Source organism: Crocodylus porosus, unplaced genomic scaffold, assembly GCF_001723895.1.
Source record: "Crocodylus porosus isolate Cpor-Errol unplaced genomic scaffold, CroPor_comp1, whole genome shotgun sequence".
Taxonomy (NCBI): Eukaryota; Metazoa; Chordata; order Crocodylia; family Crocodylidae; genus Crocodylus; species Crocodylus porosus.
In genome coordinates this window covers 38,200,930-38,226,927 of record NW_017728907.1, presented here as the reverse complement: position 1 = coordinate 38,226,927, position 25,998 = coordinate 38,200,930, and the positions used below count along the sequence as shown (strand labels likewise).

General features: G+C 44.4%; 2 protein-coding genes across 5 annotated transcripts in view; one reads left to right on the top strand and one right to left on the bottom strand.

Moving 5' to 3' along the window:
- The window catches only part of MCOLN3 (mucolipin 3), a 37,902-nt gene extending 13,815 nt beyond the window's left edge, over window positions 1-24,087 (bottom strand). For 2 of the 3 annotated variants that reach the window (XM_019531168.1, XM_019531167.1), the window contains exons 1-9: window positions 22,602-22,807; window positions 17,732-17,961; window positions 14,407-14,574; window positions 11,824-11,977; window positions 9,400-9,484; window positions 9,225-9,321; window positions 8,532-8,631; window positions 5,779-5,891; window positions 5,525-5,674 (exon numbers count right to left, since the gene is read on the bottom strand). In XM_019531168.1, the coding sequence (XP_019386713.1) occupies window positions 5,525-5,674; window positions 5,779-5,891; window positions 8,532-8,631; window positions 9,225-9,321; window positions 9,400-9,484; window positions 11,824-11,977; window positions 14,407-14,574; window positions 17,732-17,961; window positions 22,602-22,665 (1,161 nt within the window). In that variant the 5' untranslated portion in view covers window positions 22,666-22,807. Of the gene's footprint in view, window positions 1-5,524; window positions 5,675-5,778; window positions 5,892-8,531; window positions 8,632-9,224; window positions 9,322-9,399; window positions 9,485-11,823; window positions 11,978-14,406; window positions 14,575-17,731; window positions 17,962-22,601; window positions 22,808-22,862 lie in introns of those variants that run through there. The other variant, XM_019531169.1, reaches the window with a different exon arrangement.
- Window positions 24,088-24,917: 830 nt separating this feature from the next.
- Window positions 24,918-25,998, top strand: part of WDR63 (WD repeat domain 63) — a 47,911-nt gene continuing 46,830 nt past the window's right edge. For both annotated transcript variants that reach the window (XM_019531166.1, XM_019531165.1), the window contains exon 1: window positions 24,918-25,001. The gene's annotated coding sequence lies outside the window, so the exon portion shown is untranslated. The remainder of the gene's footprint in view (window positions 25,002-25,998) is intronic.

Sequence of the window (25,998 nt, the reverse complement as noted above, 5' to 3'; positions counted from 1 at the left end):
GTACCTCACCCCCTGATGCCTCCATTTCCATTTTCACTGACTGGCTTCCTTGCCTGCATTGCGGGCCAGGCCAGCCTCTGGCTTCTTTACTAATAATTCAATCCAGGACCAACTGCAGGTACTTCCTCAGCCTCACAAAGAGTTTTTCAACCCTAAAGCTTCCAAAGATACATTTTTAAGTACTCCTTTTTTTCCATAATACACATATAGACATAAAAACGCAAGATAAGCCATCGCACACCATGAGTAACATCATATGTCCAGCACAACACAACATCTTTACTTTTGCTGTCAATTCCTTTATAAAAAGAAAGGCTCTGTGACAGTTCTGTTTGGGTACCTTTGATGCTGCTGCTGATGCTACCGGTGTTGAGCCAACTAAGATATTTTACCTGTTGTCACAAAGTGGTGGACCAGACATGAGGCTGTAGGGGAGAAGGAAGCCTTACTGGGGCACACTGCTGTGTTGTGCAGAAGCCCTAGCGCCAGGAAGGGTGCACCACAGTGTCACCCACTCACATCATGAGTTTTGCCTGTCACCAGCTGGTGCACGGCCCCAGAAGACAGACTCCCCCAGCGAGATGCACACAAAGCTGGCAGGCTTTGTGGCCTTAGCAGGGGCCACCACCCCTGCAGTTTTCAGCCCGCTGCACCTTAACACACAGGGCCATCTGTGTCATGAGTTTTGCCTGTCAGCAGCTTGAGGTGCAGTTTTCCCCAAATCCCTGCACCTATCCTCTTGAAACTTGGCAGGCTTTATGCTCTCAGCAGAGGCTACCAACCCTACAGGTTTCATCCAAATCAGAGACAAAACAACGAAGTTATAGATATTTCATTGATCCCCCATTATACCCCATGGCTGGGTCTCTGAGGCAGCTCCAAAACTTCGGAGCTGCTTTGGCCAGATCGAAGTGGCAAACCAATCTACAGCTCCGGATCGGATTGCTGACATCCGAAGTGGCTGGATCCGAAGCTGGATCAAATACCTGCCTACTCGCACAGGCCTACTGCTTGGCTCCCCCTGCTTCCATTGGCTCCGCCTCCTACTACTGCACCACTCTGGGCAGCAGGCAGTGTGGGGAAGTGAAGGTATGCATGGGGACACAGATTCAAAGATTTGGAGGCTCACAAGATCATTGGGTCCAGCCCCACTGCACTGGGCAGAAAAAACAACTGGGATCAGGTGAACCCAGCAAGATGACCGTCCAGTCTCCTCCTGAAGATTTCCAGGGTAGGTGATGCCACCACCTCTGGGAGCAGTTTATTCCACACTCTGGACACCCTAACTGTGAAGAATTGTTTCCTAGAGTCGAGCCTGAAGCAGTCTTCCAGGAGTTTGTGGCCATTACTTCTGGTTTTCCCCAAGGATGCCCTCGTGAACCGTTGTTCACTGAACCCTTGATGTATTCCCCTGATGTAGTGGTAAGCTGCTACCAAGTCCTCTCTCAGCCTTTTATTTTTTAGGCTGAAGAACTCCAAGTCCCTCTGCCTTTCCTCGTATGGTCTGCCTTGCAAATAATCAAGTCTGCTGCAAGTCTGCTGGAGCGTGCTAATTAGCATGCTCTAGCAGCTTCTGCATCACTTGTATTCAGCATTCACACATTTCAAAATGGCAGCAGGGTGATTTAACTAAAGCTCATGAAACAAGCTTTAGTTAAATAGCCCCTGCTGCCATTTTGAAGTGCAGGATGCTGAATACATACGACTCTGCGGGTGCTTTAGAGTGGCTCTGTAAGCTACTTTAATTAAAGCGCCAGCCCCCCCTGCACCCCAGGGCACACGTATAGATACCCCACATGCTCAGCCAGGCCAGAGGGAAGCTCCAGCTTGGTGGCTTCTGCCCCATGTGCAGGGCTCCAGCTCCCAGCCACCTCCCACCCGCTTTGTCTGTCCAGCGCAATGAGCAGCCAGTGGGTGGAAGGCAGCTGGGAGCCCTGCGCACTGGGGCAGAAGGCACCTGGCTGCAGTTTCCCCCTTGCCCAGAGAAGCACAGCAGGAGTAGTAGAAGAAGCTGCCACTTGAGGCAGAAGAAGCCAAGCACTACCCAGGTGGCTGCAGCCACACCAGGAAGAGCCCCGCTGAGAAGCTATGCACACTGGCTAGGGCTATTGTCGGGCACACAGCATGGACTACCCTAGGCAGGAGCAGGTAAGGCTTGGCTCCATGGGGAGCACCATGGGGGCAGCCATGAGCTGGGGGGGCAAGGGAGAGGGTGATCACACCTGCACCACACCACCCAGGTGAGCTCTGCTGCACATGCCCCATCCCTCCCCTCCTTTCCCCCACTCCCACCTGGCTGCTGGGACCTAGCATACTGGCAGCACCCCCACACCCACCCCAAACCTCTCACATGTACCATACACAAGTGCTCCCCTCCCCCTACTGACACACACAATATATTAGCATAAGACTATCTTGAGCTGTTATGCAACTGTCTCTATATAATGCCACTCAAACACATAAATTAGGACATTTTTTGAATAAAATTAAAATATGTTAGAATAGATGTTTGACTTTTAGTATACAATTTGTTTTTTAATCCACAATTTGTTAAAAATGATATCTTCTGGAAGAGTGTGTCTGTGCAGTCCTCGACAACTAGCCAAAACTTAAGTGGCGCACCAGCCAAAATAATTGCCCAACCCTGTTATAAAAGCTCATCTGTTCAAATTCTAAAGGAAAGTGCCACTGAGTATATTTGAGGATATTCTGGTATTTCTTTGTTGGCCAACTCTTGCTGCCCATGAATCAATGCATCCTTCAGGACCGTTCCTTTTTTTTTTTTTTTTTTGAAAGAGATTATATTTTTTGAAATTGAGCATCAACTCCAGGTTTGGCATATAAGATCAAAAGAAGGATTATAAATTAAATAAATAATGGCTAGAGTTATTTTGAGAGGCTTGAGTGGTTGCACATTATACAGTAAAAACTAGTTAGGACAGACTGCACACATCTTGGACAATGTTACCTTTACTTGCAGAAGATTTAAGTAAAGGATTGCTGTTGTGGAGCATATGGTGGTGGTCTATCCAGTATTCTTGGGCTAGGGACAGACATTCAGAAAGCTGGAGCCTGAACTGATTCAATCTTTTCAGGTGAGTCTGACCTGCCTAGATTGAACCAATTTGCAAGTGAATAGACATTCACGAAATACAGCCACATACCTGCAGTAGCTCAGGCCAGGTGCCAGGGGCACTAGAGCAGTCCTTAGTTGAAGGGAAGCTAGGCTGGGGGGACATGACCAGCCCCAGCAGTAGCCTGGAGTGAACTGGCCAGGGAGGGGTTTCCTCCTCCCTGTCCCACCAGCATGGACCCCAGCCCGGTTCCACGGGGTGCTCCCCCCTTGCTGCTGCGGCGGTGGGGCTGGGCATGGCCAAATACCAGCTGGCAGGGCCCCTAAATCATAGGGGGCAGGGATGGGGTTATACCCCCCCTCTACCTCCACTGCCCCCTGGAGACCACAGCAGGGTCTACCTGCCCTGACCACTGCCACTGCCACTACCACTAGCTCCTTGCCAGCAGGATAAATGCGCTCCTACCCCCTCCGCCAGACACCAGAGGGAGGGGAGAATAACTCCCCTCCCTGCCCCCTCACCTAAGGGGCCCTGCCGGCCAGCCTCTGGCCAGGCCCCTGACCCTGCTGCTGGAGTGGTGAGTGGGCAGGGCTCTGACGGCGCAACAGCCCCTGTCCTGGTGACCAGGTAGCATGAGCCTCTTCCTGATAGGGAGGCCACAAGCAGGGGTCAGAGCTGTTGTGCATTGTGCAGGGCAAGAGGCAGCACCAGGGCTCAAGGGGGGCCATAGCCCCCCAAGCCTCCCTAATGCTGCCGCCTGTCTGCAGCAGCTTTCCCTGCCCCTGCCCGCAGCATGGCCCCCACACCGAGAAGAGACTTATGCTCCAGGACACCGTGAAAGGGGCTGCAGCCCCAATCAGTGTCACTCCCTCCTCGCTGCTCCAGCTGCGGTCTCCTTAGGCCTTAGTCCCCGCTCTGCCCTGGAGGACCACAGTAGGGGTCTGCTCGCTCCAACTGCTGCCGCCACCACTCGCTCCCTGCAGGGAGGGAGCAGCAGACTAAGTCCCCTCCTGCCCCCTTTGCCAGACACCAGAGGGAGGGGGAAATAACCCCCATCCCTGCCCTCTGCCTAAGGGAGCTGTTCTGGCTGGCCTCTGGCCTCACCCCTGCTGCTGGAGCAGTGAGGGGAGCGGGTGACCCTGACAAGGGCAGCAGCCTCTGTCATGGTGTCCCAGACTACGAAACTCTTCCCGACAGGGGCCCACGCTGCAGGTGGGGGCAGGGCAAGGAAAGCTGCCGCAGATGAGAAGCAGCAGCTGTGCTAGGGGGATTATGGCCCCCTCCAAGTCCTGGTGCCACCGCTTGCCCCATGCAGTCTGCAGCACCTTGGACCTCTGCTTGTGGCTCTACCACCGAGAAGAGGCTCACGCTCCCAGACACTAGATCAGGGGCTGCTGTCCTGTCAAGGCCCTGCCTCCTTGTCATTCCAGCAGCAGGGGTGGGGGCACGGCCAGAGGCCAGCTCACAGGTCCCCTTAGGCAAGGGGGCAGGAAGGGTGGTTATTCCCTACTCCCTCCAGCATCTGGCAAAGGAGGCAGGAGGGAGCTTATCCCACTGCTTGCTGCCACTGTCTGCAGTCCCCTGGGGCAGAGAGGGAAATAACCACCCTCCCTGCCTTCTCTGCCCAGGGCCCATGCTGGCTGGTCTCTGGCCATGCCCCAGCCCTGCCACTGCAACAATGATGGGGGGAAGTGCCCGGCAAACCCCAGCTAGGGTCCATGCCAGTGAGATGGGGGTGGAGGGAGGGGGGAATGAAACCTTCTCCCTAGCCAGTTCACTCCAAGCTACTGCTGGGGCTGGCCATGCCCCCAGCACTGGAGCAATCAGCAGAGATGTGCAAGTCTGGGACAGAAGTTACATAAACCAGTGTGAGCTCAATCAGTTAAGTCTGATACTGTATTACATTCAACCAGGTTCATCTCAAACTGGTTTTGGCCATTTTGAAAGCAGTTTATGTGTACTGAGCTTCTGTTCTGTTACAGGTTTAAACTGGTTTCTGATCACTTAAACTAATTTATGTGCAACTTCTGTCCCTAGCCTTGGACACTGATGGCTCTCCTAGCTGATGCCTTACTTCTGGAGATCAGATAGCAGGAAAGTGGTATTTGAGGGGGACTTTCTTTCCCCCTTCCCCAAGACACTTGTAGAAGTTGTAAAATGGCATGTGGAACATTTTAAATTGCCTTCCTAAACCCAAGGCCTTATTCCTCAGTACAGCTGGGACTATGGAAAGGAACAGAGTAGAGCAGACAGTGATTATAAAATAATTTTGAAGTCAGTTTCTTAAGTACGAGGAGAGAGATATAGTTGTCTATACATATTTGGATTTCTGAAATCTAAACAGCTGGTCACTGCAGATTTGTGGGGGTTTTGCCCTGCAAAATGCTCATTTCAAACTGGGGTGAAGTTTCAAACTCTATTTGTGTCTATCTGCTATGTGAAAATCTTACCTTAGCTTGTATTTCCATCTTTAGAGTTGATCCAACAATAGTTAAGACATCACTAACAATAATCATGATATACCACCCATTGACAAATTCCATTTGATCAGCAAAAGAGACTTCTTTCTTATAATAATGTAGGAAGAAGTGCACTAATTCCTAAAAGGGCAGATGTGAGGAGGAAAAAAAGAAAGAGAGAGATTACAATCAAACTTTAAGGTTTAAAAGACTAGAAAGTGTTCCTGAGAAAGTTCTGTACCCACCCTTTGGAGCTGAATTCCCTTAGCGACAGATCGACTGCAGAGAATCAATGAAGCTAAACAAGTCAGTATGACAAAGGCATCAAATATCATCATGTAATGAGTGTTCTTTTGTACTGGGGAGGGAAAAAAGCAAGCCAAAACATGTTAAACTCTGCATAAATGTAATTTTTTTTTCCTTTCTGTCTAGAGCATGTAGTTAAATCAAATTTAGTTTTCTGTAGAACTTCTCAACATTTTCTCCATTAAAGCTTAGAGGGAGATTAGCATATCTCTGGAATTACAGGCATTACTATAACAAGCTATTCAATGCTGCTGCTCAGCTGTGAGTAGCATTTCTCATTTAGAAGCTTTCCTGTATTCACTCACCAAGCAAAGCATTTCCAAGCTTACAAGCTAAAATAGTCTGCAATATCCTTTTGTATGATCTTTATTACCAATACTACCCTACAGTATAATGCTGGAGTGACTACAATGTCTCACGAGAGCATGAAGTATTTGTTTCTTGTTTTAGAGCTACAAAAATTGAGGCACAACAGAGGTTTTCTAAATAAAAAAAAGTCACAGGAATTTTTCAATGCATGTGTTCAGTTCCATTTCAATAGTTCAGCTACTAGCTTTCCCTCCCAGAGCAATGCAGGTGGTTGCTTGAACAACTCCACGAAAACAGCCAAGCATTATAAATCATAGTGGGCATGATTTTGTCACCAATATTGCCTTAAAAAATGCATATTTAGACTCAACTGATTTAAACAAGTCAAATTTTGCATCAGAGCTATATTTGCTACTTAGAGGATTAATTGAATACATTATATTCTACAGCTTTTCTATAAACCACATGTCTAAATTAAGAATTGGAACAAATGGTGTTAAAATTCCAGTACTAAGAAATCAGACTAATTTTACTCATACCTCCCCCCACTGCACAAAAAAGTAACCTATTAATAATTGGATCTATACTTGAAGGGCTTCTTAGACAAGGGACTCTGTATCTGGTTAATCACAATAGTTTTGAAAAGAGACAAACTATTTAGACCTTCAAAACAGGGAACCTCACAAGGGTCCTTACTAGACCAGCCCAAAAATAACTGTGTTGCATACACAAAAAAGAGTACAGCAAATTTTGCACCTTAATCCAACAGGATACAAATTTACAACCGTTAAGAAATGGCTAGTATAATTTGCCTTCAATTTGAGATCTATTTACAGGCTGCCCAGTAGAGTTGTGTCTAAGTTATGGTTAGTGTCCATTATAACAAAAATTAACATATATGAACATTTAGGTTATCAACATCACATAGGTGATGTCAATCAACTTTTTGTATGTGCACAAGACCTAGCTGTTTAGAGCTAGCATGCCATCTAGTGTGCAGTTAGAGCAAAGCAAGCAGCAGCCCTCACACAAACCCCTTTAATTTTAGCAGATTTTTTTTGCTCATCTTCCATGGACTTCACTTTACTAGGAAAGGATTGGTATTTGTTTCCTTTCACCTTTCTCTCCATCCCTCCATTTTGCCAAAGACTTTAAAATCAAAATTTTAAAATGAAAAATGACAAGAGGAAAAAACAAAAACATTCAGATCCTGGATATTATTCAAACCATTCTGTTTAATGGCAAGGGAATAAACAAAACAGTACACTGTGGAAAGCTTCAGGTCTCAAACAAGAATATTTATCAACTCTAGTAAATTCTAGTTTTTGAATTAAGTTGCAATAGCACCTCACTGCCACATGCTTAATAACAAGACAGAGGAAGTTTACCATATAAGCCCCAGCTGGAGTACTGTGTCCAGTTTTGGGCTCCACAATTCAAAAAGGATGTGGAGAAGCTTGAGAGAGTCCAGAAGAGAGCCACGCGCATGATCAGAGGTCAGGAAAACAGATCTTATGATGACAGGCTGAGAGCCATGGGACTCTTTAGCCTGGAAAAGCGTAGGCTCAGGGGTGATCTGATGGCCACCTATAAGTTTATCAGGGGTGACCACCAGGATCTGGGGGAACGTTTGTTCACCAGAGCGCCCCAAGGGATGACTAGGTCGAACGGTCATAAACTCCTGCAAGACTGTTTCAAGCTGGACATAAGGAAGAATTTCTTTACTGTCCGAGCCCCCAAGGTCTGGAACAGTCTGCCAGCGGAGGTGGTTCAAGCACCTACATTGAACACCTTCAAGAGTAAATTGGATGCTTATCTTGCTGGGATCCTATGACCCCAGCTGACTTCCTGCCCTTAGGGCAGGGGGCTGGACTCGATGATCTCCCAAGGTCCCTTCCAGCCCTGATGTCTATGAAATCTATGATATTTGCTAAATATCATTAGTGAGAGCTATATTATTATCCCACCTTTGAGTTAAGTCCCTGATATGTTCCCATACACATTCATACACCATTTTTTAAAATCTTTTAAGAGTATTCCAGCCATTCCAAATTTTTAAATCAAGATTAAGCAAGACTGCTTCCTTAGTTTTGTTCACTCGTTCTAGGAATAAATGAATTTTAAAATTTGCCCTATTTTCCACTAGGACTATTCAGTTTTGGCACTGGTCATCTGTTCTCAAATTTTAAAACAATGTTTAGTGCGCCAGCATTTTAAATAAAAGATTAAATTTTGAAAATTAAAGGTTATTTATAAAATCACAGATCTGATTTGAAAGCAACACTTTATCTAAAATTCCTCATCTTGGTTGGAAAGGGGACAGAGAGAAAAAAATGAAATACAACTCAGTTCAGAGTCATCTGGAAATGTTTCAACTACTTACTTGATCCAGAAACATGCCAGTCTTTACATTCCCTAATGGCAATATCATTGTCTAGACTTATTTTGATTCTTCCACTATGAGCTTTATTGTCAAACAGTATCTGTTAAGGGTAGAGAAAAAGTTTGTACAGTTACAAGTATGCATACAAAGTTAATAAATATTTATCTATTTTACACCACTAATCAGTCATAGTATATTTGGAAAATACTTCTATCTACCGAGGGAAATTATGAAGCTTTGGAAATACATCTAAGATGATATAAAATATTCATATATCAGCTTGAAGACTGATTAATAAAAAGGTAAAAATCTTATGAATCACTTATTTTCCCAATTCTGTCTGTTAGAGTAAGAATAGTGACAGTCATTTAAAGTCCCACTCCAATCTGATCAGCACACAACTGTTCCAAAAAGGGGAAGGTTAAATCCTTGAAGTATACTGAAAAGCTGCGAATCAGTTTGTTTTGTTGTTCTCTGTGATGACCCAGCAAAGGTAAGTGACTAGTGGCTTCCACCACCACCACCATATATTTATAGACCCTATAACCAAGCCACACATCAAATGACAGCTGATTTCTGGTCCCTGATGTTCTTTACAATTTTTTTTCCTTAGGGTCTGCACTTCACTTACAATAATCAATAACAATTATTTCTTACAATGGTAAATAAAGGCACATCTAAGCTTATACTTACAGTCAAAGTAAAATCATAACAGTCTGGGAGTTCATGGTGACGAACCGTCTGGAGATTGATTGCCTTCAGATTAAACATAAGCTGCACTGTTACAAGTCTGGAAGGCAATTTTGTATTAGCTTTTCACAGTAATAATATTGTACACAAGTGCAGGAACCAAGTATTGCCCCCTCACCTATGAAAGTCCAGAGTGAAATTGAAATCATGCTTTCCCACTGTTCTGTTTTCCAAAGGCATCATGGGCTCAATATAGAAACAGTCTGCCATTAAAGAAGAAGTACAAACAATGAAATTGGGTAGATTCAGTGTTGGTTTTAATTCTACCCCCAACCCCCATAGGACAATTATGCTCACAGAATTACAGAATGTAGAAAAGTAGGGCTGGAAGGGACCTCAGGATGCCATCTAATCCAAGCCCCTACTCAAAGCAGGATCATCCCTATGCAAACCATCCCATGGATGTCCTTGTCTAAACTATCCCTAAAACTACAGTAAACGCTGTCTATTAACTGCATACCTCAAATGGATCAGTCACGACCGAAAAAAGTCTTGTAACAGTGCTGCCTTTCCCATATGCCAGCTCAATCCGTTACTCACTTAATTAACAGTTATTCCTTTCTTACCTTACAGGCAAGTTATGAGGGGAAATACATTAATGAACACGAGGTTCAAAAAGTGGTGAGACGGGCCACAGAAAAAACCTACAGTTCTGTCAAAAGATCAAAAGTTACTTTCCTCATCTGAAGAGCTTTAGAATCAGTTTGTTTTAAAATACAAAGTGTTTCGTAAGTGATGAGTTGAACTAAGTTTTAAAACAGAGCATAAGTTCACAAAATTGAAGAAGCTGTGTGATGAGGAACATTTTACCTTCTGTGGCAATTTCAAGGGTGAAAATGGGGGGTAAGGGGGGTAGGTGCAGTGGTGTAGTTGTACAACCCCTCCACTTGGATTCCTGCTCCACCTTAAAATCAAATGCCTGGGAGGGGCAGCAGCACTGCTATTCAGGCAGTGATGAGAGCTCATTAATGGCTCATTGTCTCCCCAATTTGTATTAATTTCTCTCCACTCCTTGTTAACAATCCTCCTCCTTTTTAGGGGTCTTGATGTTCTACTATTCAAACTATCCTTTCTTTTGTAGTGTTGATGTCTGTTAGCCATTCCAGGTAATATCTTTCTTATGTTTCACAGCCCTGCAGATGGCTGGTTTTAGCCCTAGCTAAAAACTTTAACTCAGATATAGACATGACTGACAGTGAAGTATTGGAGACACTGTCAAAATGTTCAAGGGGGCTAGATTTTTGTTTTATAAATCTAAATAAGAGATGTACATTTAATTATAATGACTATAGGACTGAGGACACACTATCACTATATTTTAATCAATGACCTGGAAGGTGGAATGGAGTGCACCCTCAGCAAGTTTGCACATGACACCAAGGTGGGTGGAGTAGCAGATACACTGGAAGGTAGGGCTAGGATTCAGAGACACCTAGACAAATTGGGGGATTGGACCAAAAGGAATCTCATGAGGTTCATGAGCTGGGCAGCAGCTCTTCAGAAAAGGATGGGGGTTACAGTAGATAGTAAATAGTAGATAGTAAATCAAATATGAGTCAATAGTGTGCTCTTGTTGCCAAGCAGGCTAATGGCATACTGGACTGCTTTAGTAAGAGTGTTGCCAACAGATCAAGGGAAGTGATTATTCCCCTCTATTCAGGACTGGTGTGGCCACATCTGGTGTACTGTGTTCAGTTTTGGGCCCCCCACTATAGAAAAGGTGTAGACAAATTGAAGAGAGTCCAGTGGAGTGCAATGAAAATGATTAGGGGGCTGGGGCATATGACTTATGAGGAGAGGCTAAGGGAATGGGGCTTATTAAGTCTGGGGAAGAAAAGACTAAAGAGAGATTTAATAGCAACTTTCAACTACTTGAAGGGTGGTTCTAAAGAGAAGGGAGCTAGACTATTCTCAGTAGTGGCAAATAAACAAGGAGCAATGGCTTCAAGTTGCAGTAAGGGAAGTTTAGGTTAGATATTAGGAAAATCTTTGTCACTAGGAGGGTAGTAAAACACTGGAACAGGTTACCCAGAGAGGTGGTAGAATTTCCATCTTGGAGCTTTTTAAGACCTAGCTAGGCAAAGCCTTGGCTGGGATGATCTAGTTGGGGATGGTCCTGCACTGAGCATGGGATTGCATTAGATGACCTCTTGAGGTCCCTCCCTTCCAATACCCTAATTTTCTATTATTCTATTGTTTGCTTGTTTTTCCCTTTAACTTTATATAATTTTTAGCAAAGTAGTGCACATTCTAATAGTTGCATTTGTTTTTGCTTTTATCTTAAGCTGAATAATATAGCACTAGCCCCATAGCATGTTAGTAAAGCTTCTAATTTCTCTTCAACTGGAGGAAAATGTGTTGCATTGGTGATGATGTACCATGTCATCTGCAACCCCTTTTTTCAAAATCCTAGAGATTCACCCATGGGAAATACGCTTTAGAAATCCATTTCAGTATTCAACAGCCAGAGAACAAGTAAACAAACACAGATAAACAATTTAAAATTTAAGAATTTAAACAAGATATTAAGCAGCAATTTCACCAGTTTCAATTTCTGGGTCAATGTCAAAGGTATCATTTCCAGGGCAGATGCTTCCTCGTTTGTAGAACTGTTGACATACAGCCATAGCAGTGTGGTCTACTCCTTTCTTCTCATAAGCATGGTTTCCAACAGATATGTTGCGCAGCTGCAAGTACTAAGTCAAACGCAACAACTAGTCAAATGAGGTTAAACGCTGTCAGGAATCCTACAGCCTTTGAAGGACCCCCCCAAAAAAAACAAAACAAAAAAACACACAAAAACAACAACAAAAACACCCCAGCAGTGTTAATTTGAATGCACATTACAACCATCTTAGTGTTTTGGTAAAATTTAAACAATTTGGACTCACACTCCATAATCAGAGCTCACCAATTTTAAGGTATTTTTACCTGGGCAAGAGGATCCTAAACTAAGTGTTTGCCATTAAATGTTCTCTTTACAAGTCCCTAACAAAGTGAGGCCAAGTATTTCATGACTTGTGAAGAACTTGGAAATCTGTGGATTGGAACCATTCATGGACATGGCAGTTCAACTGAGCTTTACACCTTCCCATATATCCTTCTTAGCATCACCTTGTGTTCTTTAGATGCAGCCAGACATCCATCCTAATGTGCCCAACTTGTTTTTCAGTGATCTATGAACTTGTCTGACCTCCAGTGAAAGATGGGAAGCAGGTATATTTATTTAAAAATGATCCCTGCTACATATTTATGTTCAATTGAAGGCAGTGGAACAAAATTCATAGAGAGCAAAATGATTCTCCCCAATCTGAAGACTGTAAGTTTCACTTTATACTAGGTTTACCAAGAAACATCATCTGTCTGCAAGGTCTGTTTCCTCTTCACTTGTGTGCGTCAACCCCTTGTCTTCAGGTCCTGCAAATCTGGCAATATATTTCTTTTTCCAAAACACTTTTGGCTTATATAATTGTTCCTTTTTCCTCATCCAAGATTCTTCTATTAGCTTGTTACAAATAGTCACAGGCCTCCCAAACTAATAGAGAGGTCTAAGCAAAGATCTTTAAAAGCCTCCTGGGAATAAGGAACTCCCTTCTTCCCCCTCTCACAGCTTGTGACAGAGCAATAAACTGAAGCAACGACTCAGTCCTATGCTAGCACTGTAACCACTAATCTCCCTGTGTTTTCAAATTAGGCAGCACCACCTATAACGATGTCCACTTTAATTTTAAAAACTTTGAATTTTGGTAAGATCTGCCCACTTACCCACAACTGCCAAAAAGCGAGATGAGGGGGAAAAGGTTATTCGGAAGCGTTTCAGCTGGAAAACATTGCATTGTAAATGCCTTACCTACATACTTTTGCTTTCCTATAAGTCTATCAAGTAGCACAAGACTCAATGGAGCATTAGAAAGTTTTATTTAATATCTGTAAATTGAAAAGACTGATCAGGCTTCTCCATCCAGTGTTGAAACTGGAGATGATGTTCATTAGATCAGTGGAAATGACTGGCCTCAAGCTATCTGTGTTACATGGTGTCTGTAAATAAGCACAGTTTGATTATTGCTTACATAATTAATAATTCAAGACACCACACCAAGCAGTGAGCTCCATCATCGCACGCTTGTTTCACACAGCATGGTTTAGTATATGCAGTATTGTCTACTCTTACGATTTTTGTTGTTGTTCTTAACGTCTATGCTTTGGGAATGTGAAAAACTTAGCTCTTTTTTATATACATTTATATTTAGAAACACTGTATATGTTAAAACCCTGGTACTAAAACTCTGAATACTTTGAGCAATACCTCATTCTCCTTTATAGCTTCTTTGAGGTAGTCTACTTTTCAGAGACCTAGTCTACTAGCATAGTTCATGCCATTGAAAGTTAAAAGTGTAATCAGAATATTTTGTACCACCGAAGTTAGGTATTCAGAAGCACTAATAGACAGAACTAGGAACACAAGTCTGTACTAGATGCCAAAACAAAAGCTTAGTGTAAGAATAGGGACCTCCCCTTTTGAGGTTTGAACCCTGACATTGAGTTATCCAAAAAAAGACAACTATGCCAAGATGCCAGTTTTATTTGAAGCTTCATTTAGTTTAGTCTAACTGGGTCCTTCAAAAAACATTCCAAAGTTAACAAATCCATTAGAGAAGTTGTGACAAGTCTACGTGCTTACTATTCAAAAGGACTACAAGTGGAGGCTCTTAACCACTATATATTTACTGGTGAAGCCAGTGTATATATAAAGCCAGAGTTAGATAAAATGATATGAGAGCACATCTATTCTCTTCCCTAGCTCAACAACAAAGTTTTCCTACTATAATTTTACAGGAAAAAGAATATTGGTTGAATCTCTCTTTTACCTTAGTCATGATACATAGTTCTTGAAGATACAAACTCCGGGATTATTTCCAGTATCTCTATATTTATTTTGCTTCTCCTTTGGTGGACAAAAGGATTATACCCCTCTTTTTCTCCCCAAATAAAAGTCAACATCTAGTCAACAACATTTGGAATCATCCAAATTTCAGAGACTGCTTGATTTCAGGTCCATTTTATAGGGGATTTGATTTTTGTAAAATGGTTTATATAATATACACATTATAATAAAAGTCTTTACCTGGTTTATTGCAAAGAATATCTGATCATAGACATCTCTTTGTGTATATACAGCATAGGTATCATCCATTCTGTCTGTATATCCTTTCAAAAAGAGGTGTTTGAATGCCACAGTGTTCTCCTCCTTGAAGGCAACCACCATTTGATTGCTCAACCCAAAAACTACCAACTGAAAAAGAAAAACAAAAAAATGCAGTGTTTTAATTCCTAATAGAAAACTGGCTTTTGGTGGCTTAGGTCCCTGATGCTTGTTACATTTAAGGCATGATTAACAGATTAAGCACACCTTTAATAATAACCCAGTCTGTAACAAGGTGCATGATTTAGGGATGAAAGCCCAGCTGCAGAGGGTTAGAGAATAATAGCTAGCAGCACTGGGCCAGCTGATAGGGATGACTGGCTAGCCCTGAAGGAAGTTAAAAGCTCCCAGAGAAATGAAACTGGGAAGAAAGGCAACTGGGTAGCACTATAACAAAGCCCTTGCCCTGGACAGAAGAAGCAGGGGGTGGTGAATTTTGCTGTTAATTTGTTTTTCTGTTTAATTTGAGGTAGGAAAGGGGGAAGGCTGGCTCCTGACCCAGGCTAGAGGAGGAACAACCAGCTATCTGACCACATGTTCAAAGCAATTTAAAGCATGTTAATACAGTAAGTGAGCCATAAAGTTATTCCCCACACACTTTGTGGCTCAACTGTTGTTAAACTGAACATGTGGCACTGCAGCTGGCCCATGACAGATCCCAGTGCCCAGCTGGGTGTCAGGATCCAACACAGGGAAGCCCAGGGGCTGGGGATACAGCTGTCCCCTACCCACTTGGGTTGCGGAAAGAACAGGTCCCTGGATGCCAGGTCCTGCCAACCCATGGGGACAGATGGTGGAGGGGTGGTAAGCCTGGTATCAGGGAACATCTCCCCAACTTTGGGCTCACTGCACCCCAGACTTTTAGAAACTGTATATACAGCTGTATTCCACATGTGGTTTTCTGACATCCCCAGTGCCTGAGGACCATAGGATCAAGGAGCCTCTCACTGCACTGGAGAGGTCATAAAACTGCATGTTCAGCCCAGCCACAAATACAGTTTTTAAAAGGTCCCAACATGACAGGACCCCAGGATCCAAAAGAGGCGTCCCAGAGTTCCCATGTTTTAGAAACTGTGAAAGCCACATGTACCACCCAGGTGGGGCTTTGACCAGACCCCAGTTCAGTCCCTGGTCAAGTCCAGAACCCAATTCAGTCCCTGGCCTCAGCTAATAATCAACTGGATTGTGGACACCACGCTTTCAACTTGCTGGTGCAGAGGGAGCCTAGGATCATGATCCCAAGCTCCCCCTTGCACTGGCAAGTAAGGTGCAATTGGGATCTAATCCCTGATCCCAAACTTGCATGTGGCATAGCAGGAGGAGCAGCTGTTGGGATTATAGATCAGATTACATCATGCCTTTAAGTGAGTGTCTGTCAACAACCTTAGAGCAGAACTCCTCTCCCAATGACAGCCATGGTTTGATCACATTAGAGACTGAACTCTCACTTCAGTTCTTTATTTCATAGTACAGGAAGAAAAACAAGAGGATGTTTGAATTTTCAGCTGCACCCCAAAAAGTAGTTGGTTTAGTAGATGACTCTTTTACTATAGTTATCTTTGTCTCCTCTTGTCATTTCCCATCCAGATAAAGGAGGATCCAACAGTTTAAGAAAACTGTCATCCTCACTCTTCCTCTTTCAGTGACCTAAAGGGCAGTACTTGTCTAGTATCTCTCCCAACTACACATTTAGTCTAATAAAGGATGTCACCCAAAAAAAACAAACCCCTTGCTTCTTGCACATTTCCTGGACCACCATGGCTACAACACTCCAACCCTATTTTCTCATCTCCTGTCAGAGTTGCAAGTCAGACATTACATGAGTTTTGAAAGTAACTGCCAACTTCCAATGTCAATCCTAGTAAAATAAATTGGAAGAGACATTCTAGGACAATATGAAGTGGGGGGATGTGGTTGTCCCGCCTCTTGTGCACAGGTGAAAGCTACAAAGATTAGCTATTACAGACACAACATTCTGCTATTATACTAAAAGCAGTTATTAATATTAGGAGTAAATGACCATACATGTTAGCTATAAATTTTGCAGAGAGAGATTTTAAAAATAGTTTTATAGTCTTAATGAAAGCCCACAGTTCTCTTCACTGATTTTACTTCCAATGGTCAGAGTGAAGGAAAATTATGAAAAACTGCCATGAAGTAAGGCAGTCAGTCACTAGGCTAAAGGAAATTTTTTTTCCCAGATTTGATGAAACCTGGAAATATAATTTCTAAATGAGGGTAGCTAAGTTATCAATCATCCTGACATATCAAATCTTATCTACCCAAGGTATAGCTCTAGGGCAGGGAAAGGCAAAATATGGCTTGCAGGCCAGATCTGGCCCACCAGGCACTTTCATCTGGCCCAAGACACCCACCAATTAATTGCATCCCACCCAGCACTTCCACCCACAACGGTGGGAGCAAGGTGCCTACATGTACACCCCCCACAGATGTATCCTATTGCACCTCACTCCTACCCTCATGGGTGGTAGGGCCTGGCCTGGCCATCAGCCAGTTTCCAAGCAGGGCTGCTCTGTTACCCTGGTCTCCTGCTGGATGGGAGCATGTAGCGTGGGGCTGGAGCTAGTGACAGCATGAAGACCACACCCAGGGGGTGGCAGCAGCATGGAGCTTGGGTGGGCAGAGTGTAGGTGTGAAGGGGGGTGTGTGGGGACCCCCTCCCCCACACTCACCCCATTGCACACAGCCCCAGAAGATGGTGGCAGCAGCAGGCGAGGGTACTCGGGTCACTCATGCCCGGCACAGGTGCTGGTGCCCAGTAGGGCACGGCTCTGGCCAGCATTGCACATCATGGCAAGAGGCAGTCTATTGCCAGTGCTCCCCACCTCGCATGCACAGCCTCCTCACTCACACAGCACAAGAGGGAAGCCCCATGCGCTGAAGCCAGCTGCCTTTCCCAGTATTTAGTCAGCAGAAAAGGTGATTTGCAAATCAAATTACAAGGTTGGATAGGAAGAAAATTATGAAAGAACTGAAGTTTCATTCTGACAGAACTAAATGTGTAAAGAGACAAAGCCCTTATGTAGTATATTCAAGTTTAATTTTGTGTTTATTATGACACAATATGCCATAGTTTCAATACTCTGATGTTTATCAACACAAGAGGAAGCTTCTGTTGATACAGTTGCATTGTGTCAGAGCAAGCACAGCATTTGCCAGTTGCCATTCTCCAAACATACAGCATCGATGAAGTAAAATGGAAGCCCCTGATCCCAAACTTATTTACCTGGATGGTTACCATCACTATTTTTAAAAGCTGAATCCCAAGTTTCCATGGTTTTCTTCCCCGGGCCCAGAATTTCTCACATGGGTTCATGAAAAAAAATTTAAGTTTCCTTCTGAGCTGGTCTTCTAAGAGTAGCTCTTGTGATATAGAAGGGTGCTGTTTGTAGTTGTAAAGATTTTCATCATCATGAGAACTGCAGCTGCTTATAACCACTTCATTATTTTCCATTTCTGGGGAGAGGGAGGAGAGAACAACAACACTGTGAAAATCAGTTGGGAATGAACATGAACACACACACACAATTTCAGATTGTGCTAATAAAACTGAGATCTTGGTTGTAGTCTTCTACAAAATGTTGACACATTACATTGCACTGAGAGCAAGACCCAAAGTCTTTATTTCATGTATTTTTAAGACCTGCATTTGTAACAGTTAAGCTTTTGACAAGCCATTTATTTTACAGATCAAGTATTAGAACCATGACTTGGCTGTGAGATTTTTGTCCATATATCCAGACTTAATAGCCACACGCTCTGTTTTTTTCTCACAACAAAGCCACATACAAAATAAGTTATAAGCAAAATAGATCAGTGGGGCAGAAAGTCATATATAAATATCAGCTTTCATGGGTACTTGTTATCTGTCTCCTAGAGCTATGATTCTGTTGTATAAAAAAGTAGAACAAGGCTAAATGCAGAGTCTTGAAACCCTTTCAAATAAAAAAAGAACATTTTCAGCTGCCAATTCTCTTTTACACTAGGCTAAATTTAGAGGTGGCAACTAGTCCAAAACTAAAGTTACTATTACAAGGTCATTGTCTCTTCCAAGAGAGGTAGTTAGACATATTAATCTGAAGTCCATGTTATTACAGACCAAACCATTGCGCTAAATAATGAGGAATATAACATCTAAGGTTCATTCATTTGCAATTCTACCAATGTCATATACACTATCACCTGATTACAGTGCCTCTCTGCCGTCTACACTGGATAGACTGGACGATCTGTACGGCTAAGAAAGAAAGAACACCTGCCTGACATCAGCTGCAGAAAGACACAAAGGCCTGGGGCAAAGCACTTTAACCTTCCTAGATATTCCAACTCCAAGATTGCTGTTCTCCAACAGCAGCATTTTAAAAACCGGTTTAAACAGAAAATTGAGAAACAAAAAACAATGCACAGACTGGATTGTGTTAAGTATGGGCTAAACCAGGACTACATATTCATATCTCATTACCTGGAATAGTTTTTATGACCCCTTTGTTCCTATGGGTCTTTAACTTGTTTGCCTGCCAATCCCAGCACTCTTCCTTCCCTGCTCCCCTTCCTCTCCCTACCTTTTGTATTCAAGTCACTCTCAACTTTATATACTGCTCTATGTTTGTCCTTTCACAGCTTCTGATGAAGTCAGCTCAAGTTCATGAAAGCTTATGCTCTATATTGATCTTATTAAAAATGTGCATATCTACTCTGCTTTTCTGCATCTCTTCAAATATTCAGCAAGAGTCCCATTCTAGTGTTGGGCAATTACATGAGACTCTTGGCTTCAATTTAAAGATATTACAGTACATGTCTAACCCTTGTGATTTACAAGGGAAAAAAAGCTTGAAGTATAAAACCTTTAAGCCTGGAGGGTAAACAAGCTGGCAAATAAGTTGCTACCAATTTTGCTTGTTTTAAAATGGTGCTGGAGGTGGTGACTTATTGTGATCTCCAATAATTCTCAAGTCATACTATAGAAGAACCTGGTAATATGTGTACTTGTAGTTAGAGAATTCTCCATCTATGCCTGCTATATTGTAAGAAGGAACTGAATAACGATTTACTTTATTTCATGTCTTACCAGAAAAGTTTCTTACTATCATGTTTTGGAGCAACTAGGTTAAAAACTTACAAAACTTATTTTTAATATGTGGACAAGATAGAGTTTTGCTTCATCTAAAATTGAGAAGTTAAAATTTGTTTCTTCTCATTTCTATCCTCATTTCTGTACAATTTTTTAAATATACTTAAATATATTTAAAAATATACATGTTTTAAAATGGACAAAAGTTAGTTTTTAAAGCTACACGAGCCAAAAAGCCTTCATTTCAATCTCTGATTCCAACTACCAGATTTCCTTAAAATCTAAGCACAATTCAAACTTCAACTTTGATGGTAGTCTTTGATGGTAGTCATTGTACTCTATTAAACACAAGCATTTGAAATACTATGCAGACTGTTAATTCCCCAAAAAACAGGTAATATCTTTTATTCATCCAATTACATACTTGTGAGCTATGCTGGACAACCTTTTGGGCACAAAATGCCCCTCCTCAGGTGACAACTACCACTGTCTCTCCAGATTATTGTTTATTGAATTAGTCCTATAATTGGGATCTAACATGGATAGTGTTAGGGTACTTTATACACAAGAACTTTTCTAACATTTCTTCCAGCTATATAGATCAAACTATTTCTTGTATATTCCCTGGGATGACCCACGCTATAAACTCTCCAAACGTCATTTCCCAGGCAGCAGACAAACTGTAAAAAGAACTTCAAGTCCTGAAACTCATGAGTTTCTTTTTACTGGAGATCACAATAATAAACTTTAATGTAAGACAGGAGCTAAAACATTAGTACGTGTTGTAAATCAGCTTCAGTATTCCAACTAGGCACAATTTTAACTTAATACAGCTTACTGAAAGATCCTAGCTCATCAGCCACAAAACAGGTAGAGGCCATAATTACATATAACAAATATTTTTCACTCATAAACATTCATGCAGACTATCAGGCAAACTTGCAATATTGACCAATATACTGTATTTAAAACACTCAACACACATTTTTCTAGTCTCCTCAACACTTTCCTCCACCCCCACCATTATAAAAGTTAAAGGAAGCCAAGTTCTTTCAAGAACCATATCCGTAATATAGACATCAGCAGCAAGAAAGTGTAGTGGAAGAGTGACTTCTATTACTCAAACATCAACATATTTTGCAGTCCAAAGCTACAAGTAGAGATAATACCAACAACCACACACTGAGCTCTATCTCCAGTGATGCAAGTCAATGTTCTGTTGTCCTGAGAATAAGGGACAGACATCTGTTTTAGAATAGCCACATTTCCTAATCCATAGAAGGCCAAGGACATTTGAATACATATTTGGGATGGAGATTTCCTGGGTAATATGCTATAAAAGCCTTCAGGACCTTAGCTGAGCTTATACAAGGACTGCGACAATCAAATGTTTCACAGAAAACTTGCACCAATTTCAGCAAAAAGTAATGTGCAGGTAGGAGTGTAAGATTAGTTAATCAGTCCTGCAGTCCGTGTAGATTCAAGAAATTGCAAGTGTTAAACTCTAACATAGCTCTGAATATCTTTGGATGAGGATGGTTTTAATCCAAGAGTATTTAGATTTTTTTTAAAAATCCAGTAGCCTATAGTCTAGGGCTCAGAAGAATCAGATTATGGTATAGAACCACTACTACTTTGATTCCTTCAACATTTCAATTAAAAAAACCAGAACAAAACAAACAACAGCCTATAGTTGCATCTTCCAAAATAGCTTACAGCAAGAGTAGGCAGATACAATCCTTTGGTATGCTGTATCTAGCCCTCAGCGGGTCCCTTAGCCCCACCCAGCCCAGGTGCCGGGGAGGCAACCCAAGCCGTGGTGCATGCAGCTGGTCCCATTGCCCCGGGGTTCACAGAGGGGCTGAGGCAGTGCAGCAGCTGGACTCAGCTTCCTGGTGGTGGTGGCTCCTTCCAGAAGCCACTACCAGTGTCACCACTGCTGCCAAACTTGCCTCTCACCGCTGCACCATTGCCTGGGCACACAGCTGCCACACTGATTGGGTTGGCAAGCATGGTCTCCATCTGGCCAGGACCCCTGCAGGCAGGGCACACTCAGCTTGGTCAATAAGATGGGGCCATAGGCATCAGCATCTGAAGCAGAGACTGGGAGCAGGACAGGTTGGGGCTGGAGCACTGACAGCACCAGGCCATGTGGGGAATGGATCACAGCTCTACCCTAGGTCCTGGCCCTGTGGTGTCACCACCCCAAAATCCCAGCCCAGGCCCCTGCCCGGGATCCAGCCCGTCCCATGCTCATACCACTCCCCACTCAGCTGCAGTCCCATCCCATCCGCTGGGCTGAGCGTGCCCTACTCATAGGGGTCCCAGCCAGTCTCCATGAACACCCTGCCCGCCCACACACCTGCTCTGTCCAGTACCCCTGGCAGTCGATGCATGGCAGACAGGCACATGCCACAGAGGATCAGTTTCCTGCCCTCCCTCCCCTAACTTGTGCTAGGCCAGGTCAGCATCCCCTCCTCCCCCCACAACAGGTCACTGAAACTCTTAAAGTGGCCCTCCAGCCCAAATAATTGCCCACCCCTGACTTACAGTGACACCAAGTATTTTTCTCCCACCAGGAAGGTAAATCTTACTGTATGTGGCTGCAAGTACCAACACAGGAACATGTTTTTACAGACATAAGGTTACAAGTTTGTTGATTTGTAATGAAAGTTGCCACTAGAAATGCTAGGCACAGTTTGTACAGCAGCAACTACTGTCATAGAAATGACTTTCCACAATCCCTTCTCAAAACAAGGAGTATCCTCCTTTCAGCTAATTTAAGGAAACTTTGGCTCATGAGGATGGGCTCGGCTGTGTTGCTTGAAGCAATGAAGAACTGAGGAGCATGAGTCAGTGGTTTTCTTTCCAACACCTCATACAGATGGTCATTGCTTGTGGAGCTACAGGAACTAGCAAATGTCAGAGTCCAGGGGGGAATCAAACAGTTCCCAGCCCCGACTGTAGCTGTCTTTTCTTTCTCAGCCTTCTTCCCCGACCACAGGGACACTGCACAACCACTGACCTTCTGGAGAATTACAAGAGAAATACTGCATTTCACAGTCTGCTCCTCTGACTCTCCCCTCCATGATCCCTTAGTTGTTTTCCTCGGGGCAGCATCAATTAAAGAAATTGATACAGTCCCTTACTGAGCAGCAGCAATAGCACTGGCACATTATTTATATAACCTGCCGCTCAGCAAACTGCCTGGAGGGATCTGATTAGCATCTCTGCCAAGTGCCAGGACACCTGATGCCAATAGCCAGTGCAAGCAGCAGCCACCTACCTGCAAGCAGCAACCGCAGAGACAGTGCAAATTGCAAGGTGGATGATGGTGATAAGGTGCCTCTAGGTTCCCGGCCAGCTCTGCCTTTGCTGCCTGCCTTCCAACGGGAACAAGAGATGAAATGCTAGAGGCAGCGTGCAGCCCAGAGCCAGTCTGGGACTAAGGGATGCGGCACCAGCAGCATGTGACTGACACACCACTCCTCCCACGGCCAGGCTGAATTTCACTGAGATCTGAGTCCTCTTAGACCAGCATTTTCCTTTTCTTTATCTACATCAGCAGAACTCCAAACACCACGCAGTGTCAAAGATTGTATGTGCTGGCCCCACACACCAGTGAAGTTCAACATAAGGGACCTGTTCTAACTCCTCTTGTCTTATGGCTATTTTACAAGGACACTGTAGATGCAAAACAAACTGACAAAACATTGGAGCAAACAGACCTAATTCCCTCCTGTTGTTACCAATAACAACTTAGATCATTAAGATGGAAAATGTTCAAAATAAATTTTAGTTTTCATCACTTAGGCAGTTTACTTCTTCATACTCAGGACCAGTCATTTCCATTATTTGTATTCGTTTCCCTTTCTGATCCTCTGTAAGATAGTGTTTGGGTTGCAAACGCTGCAGAGAAATACATATTGCTTTAAACATCCTGTTGAAATCAGAAATGATTAAGCCACCAGAATTTTGAATGAAATGCCATGTTTCTATTAACTTGTACAGTGTAGCAGCTTTTTCTTATAAAAATTATATTTGAGTCCAGACATCAAGTAGCATTTTTAACTATGCTTTGGGCTGAAATAATGGTTGTAAAAATATTGTTTTCCATCACACAGTGGACCGGGTGAGACAAAGAATAGCCAGGATGTATTCTTGACTGTGCCCATAGGCACGGTTTAACTTTGGCCAAATGACTCTTTTCTGCACCTAGCAGTGGGGCTCCTGACTCGCCATCTCCCGGAGGCATTGTGAAGACAAAGCAGATGAAGCAAAATGCTTTGAGGCAGTTGGATAAAAGGGCATACAACCACCAACATCCTTGTTTTATGAATGTTGTTGTCAGAAACACCACGTGTCTGGGTCCACGAAGGCAGTTTTCCTTAAGTGTTACCAGGGCTAACTGTTCTTGTGGGGTGGTTTAGTACCCGCTGAGGTGTTGGGGCTTAAAGCCCACTTTATGGAAATGGGAGGTTACTCCCTAGTTTGCTTCTGCAGCCACATGGCTGAGGGCAGGTGAAACTTGGGGGCTTGGGCCTGCACATAGGATGCTTGCCAAAAGATTTTGGAAATATCTGAAGCCCCTGGTGGGGTGGAGGATGTTTGCCCTTTGTAGGGTCACTTATGCTTCTGGAATGACTCACAGATTTGGGCTTCATTTGGCTTGGAACGCAAAAAATGTCCTAACCCCACCCCAAAAAACGCTGTATTGCTGCTTTTGTATTGCTTCCAGTGCTCCTAGCTGGGCTCAAATACTGCTCTGTGTTGTAATTATGTTCTCGGTCTTTAATAAAATCCTTTCATTCCGGCCGCAAAAAAAAAAAAAATCACAGTGAAGAAGGGCCTGTGCGATGCAGCGAGTGGCGCTGAATGGCTCGCATCGGGGACTGCTCTTCACCAGAAATGGCAATTATCATGCAATACAATTCACCTATTGAGGTGCCTGGCTGGGCTTCAAAGAGAGCCGGTCCTCTGCTGAGGGCAATCGCTGCCCGCAGACAACAACAATCATCAAGAATAAGCATCGTCATCATCACCCTTGTTATTAACAGCAGCCATAACCACAATAACGCAGGTCTTTGCCTAAGCGAGGCGACGTGGCAGTGGGAGCGGGCCGGCCCCGGCCCGGCCCTCGGGAGGGGCGGGAAGGCGCGGGCCGGGCCGGGCCCCCCAGGTCTGACATCCTGGCCCCGCCGCCAGCAGGTGCGCGCGGAGCACGCCGGGAGTTGTAGTCCCCGCGGCACGGCTCCCCTCCAGCCCCGTCTCGGCCCTGCCCAATAGCGGCTGGGGCGGCTGCAACCCCACACGCCTATTAGTCCCGGACTGGTTAGTCCCGCCCCTCCGTTGCCCCGAGCAACCGCAGCGACGCCGGCGGCTGGGAGCTCCGGGGCTGCGCGGCGCCGAGCCCGGCTGCAGGCAGGTGGGGCGGCGGCTGGCACCAGGCAGGGCCGGGAAGCCGGGGGACACCCGCGGGAGGTGGATCTCGGCTTTGGCAGGGAGGGTGCGGGAGCCTCCTCCTCCCCCGTGCCGGTGGGGCGGGCTGCCCGAGCCTCTGGGGACTCCTCCCCGCGGCCCCCGGGGAGCCCAGGGCCTGCACAGCCCGGCTGGAGCAGCTCCCACCCCGCGGGGGGCAGTGGTGAAAGCAGCAGTGATTCGAGGCAGGGGCGGGAGGGGACGTGGCTCTGAGCACAGAGGGGACAGGGGGAGTCTCTTCACCTTTGGGGACGCTAAAAAAAGTCCCCAGCAGCTCCGGCGGGGCGGTGCCGTCCAAAAGCAGAGTGCAGCTGCGTCCCATCCCTGGCCGCCCTCGAGACGAGGCAGGAAGAGCAACAAGAGATCCTGGGCTGCTGGGGAGGGGGTGAGGCCCCCAGTGCCCAGGGACTGCCACAGGGCTGGGTCCACCCTACTATGATGGATGTACTGTAGGTTTTAATGAGCCAAACACCGCTGTTCACAACACAGTAGAGCGCTGCAGACCAGAGGCTGTCACCTTGCAAGGACGCTGTGTCTGCAGCTGCTAGAAGTTTGACTGGAGCAGAGCAAAGCAGGCGAGGATCTGCTGTCAGCACCCTTCATAGCCACTGAAATTCAGCTTGGATTTTCCCTCCATGCAGCTGCAGGAGTGGACTCCTGAATCTTAGCTTTTATTTAAAACTATGATGTTTCTAGCATGTGTGGTTGCAAAGAAAACTCAGACAATGTCAGTCCAGAGTCAAGTGAGGCGTTGTAGTCTTCCTGATCTACAGGCAGTTGTAAACCATAAATCAGAAAGGAGTGCACTGATCCTTTCTTTCCAATGGGGTATTTGAGACCTAAGTGACATTTTAAGCATTGATTTCATAGATTTCATAGACATCAGGGCTGGAAGGGACCTCAGGAGATCATCCAGTCCAGCCCCCTGCCCAAAGGGCAGGAAG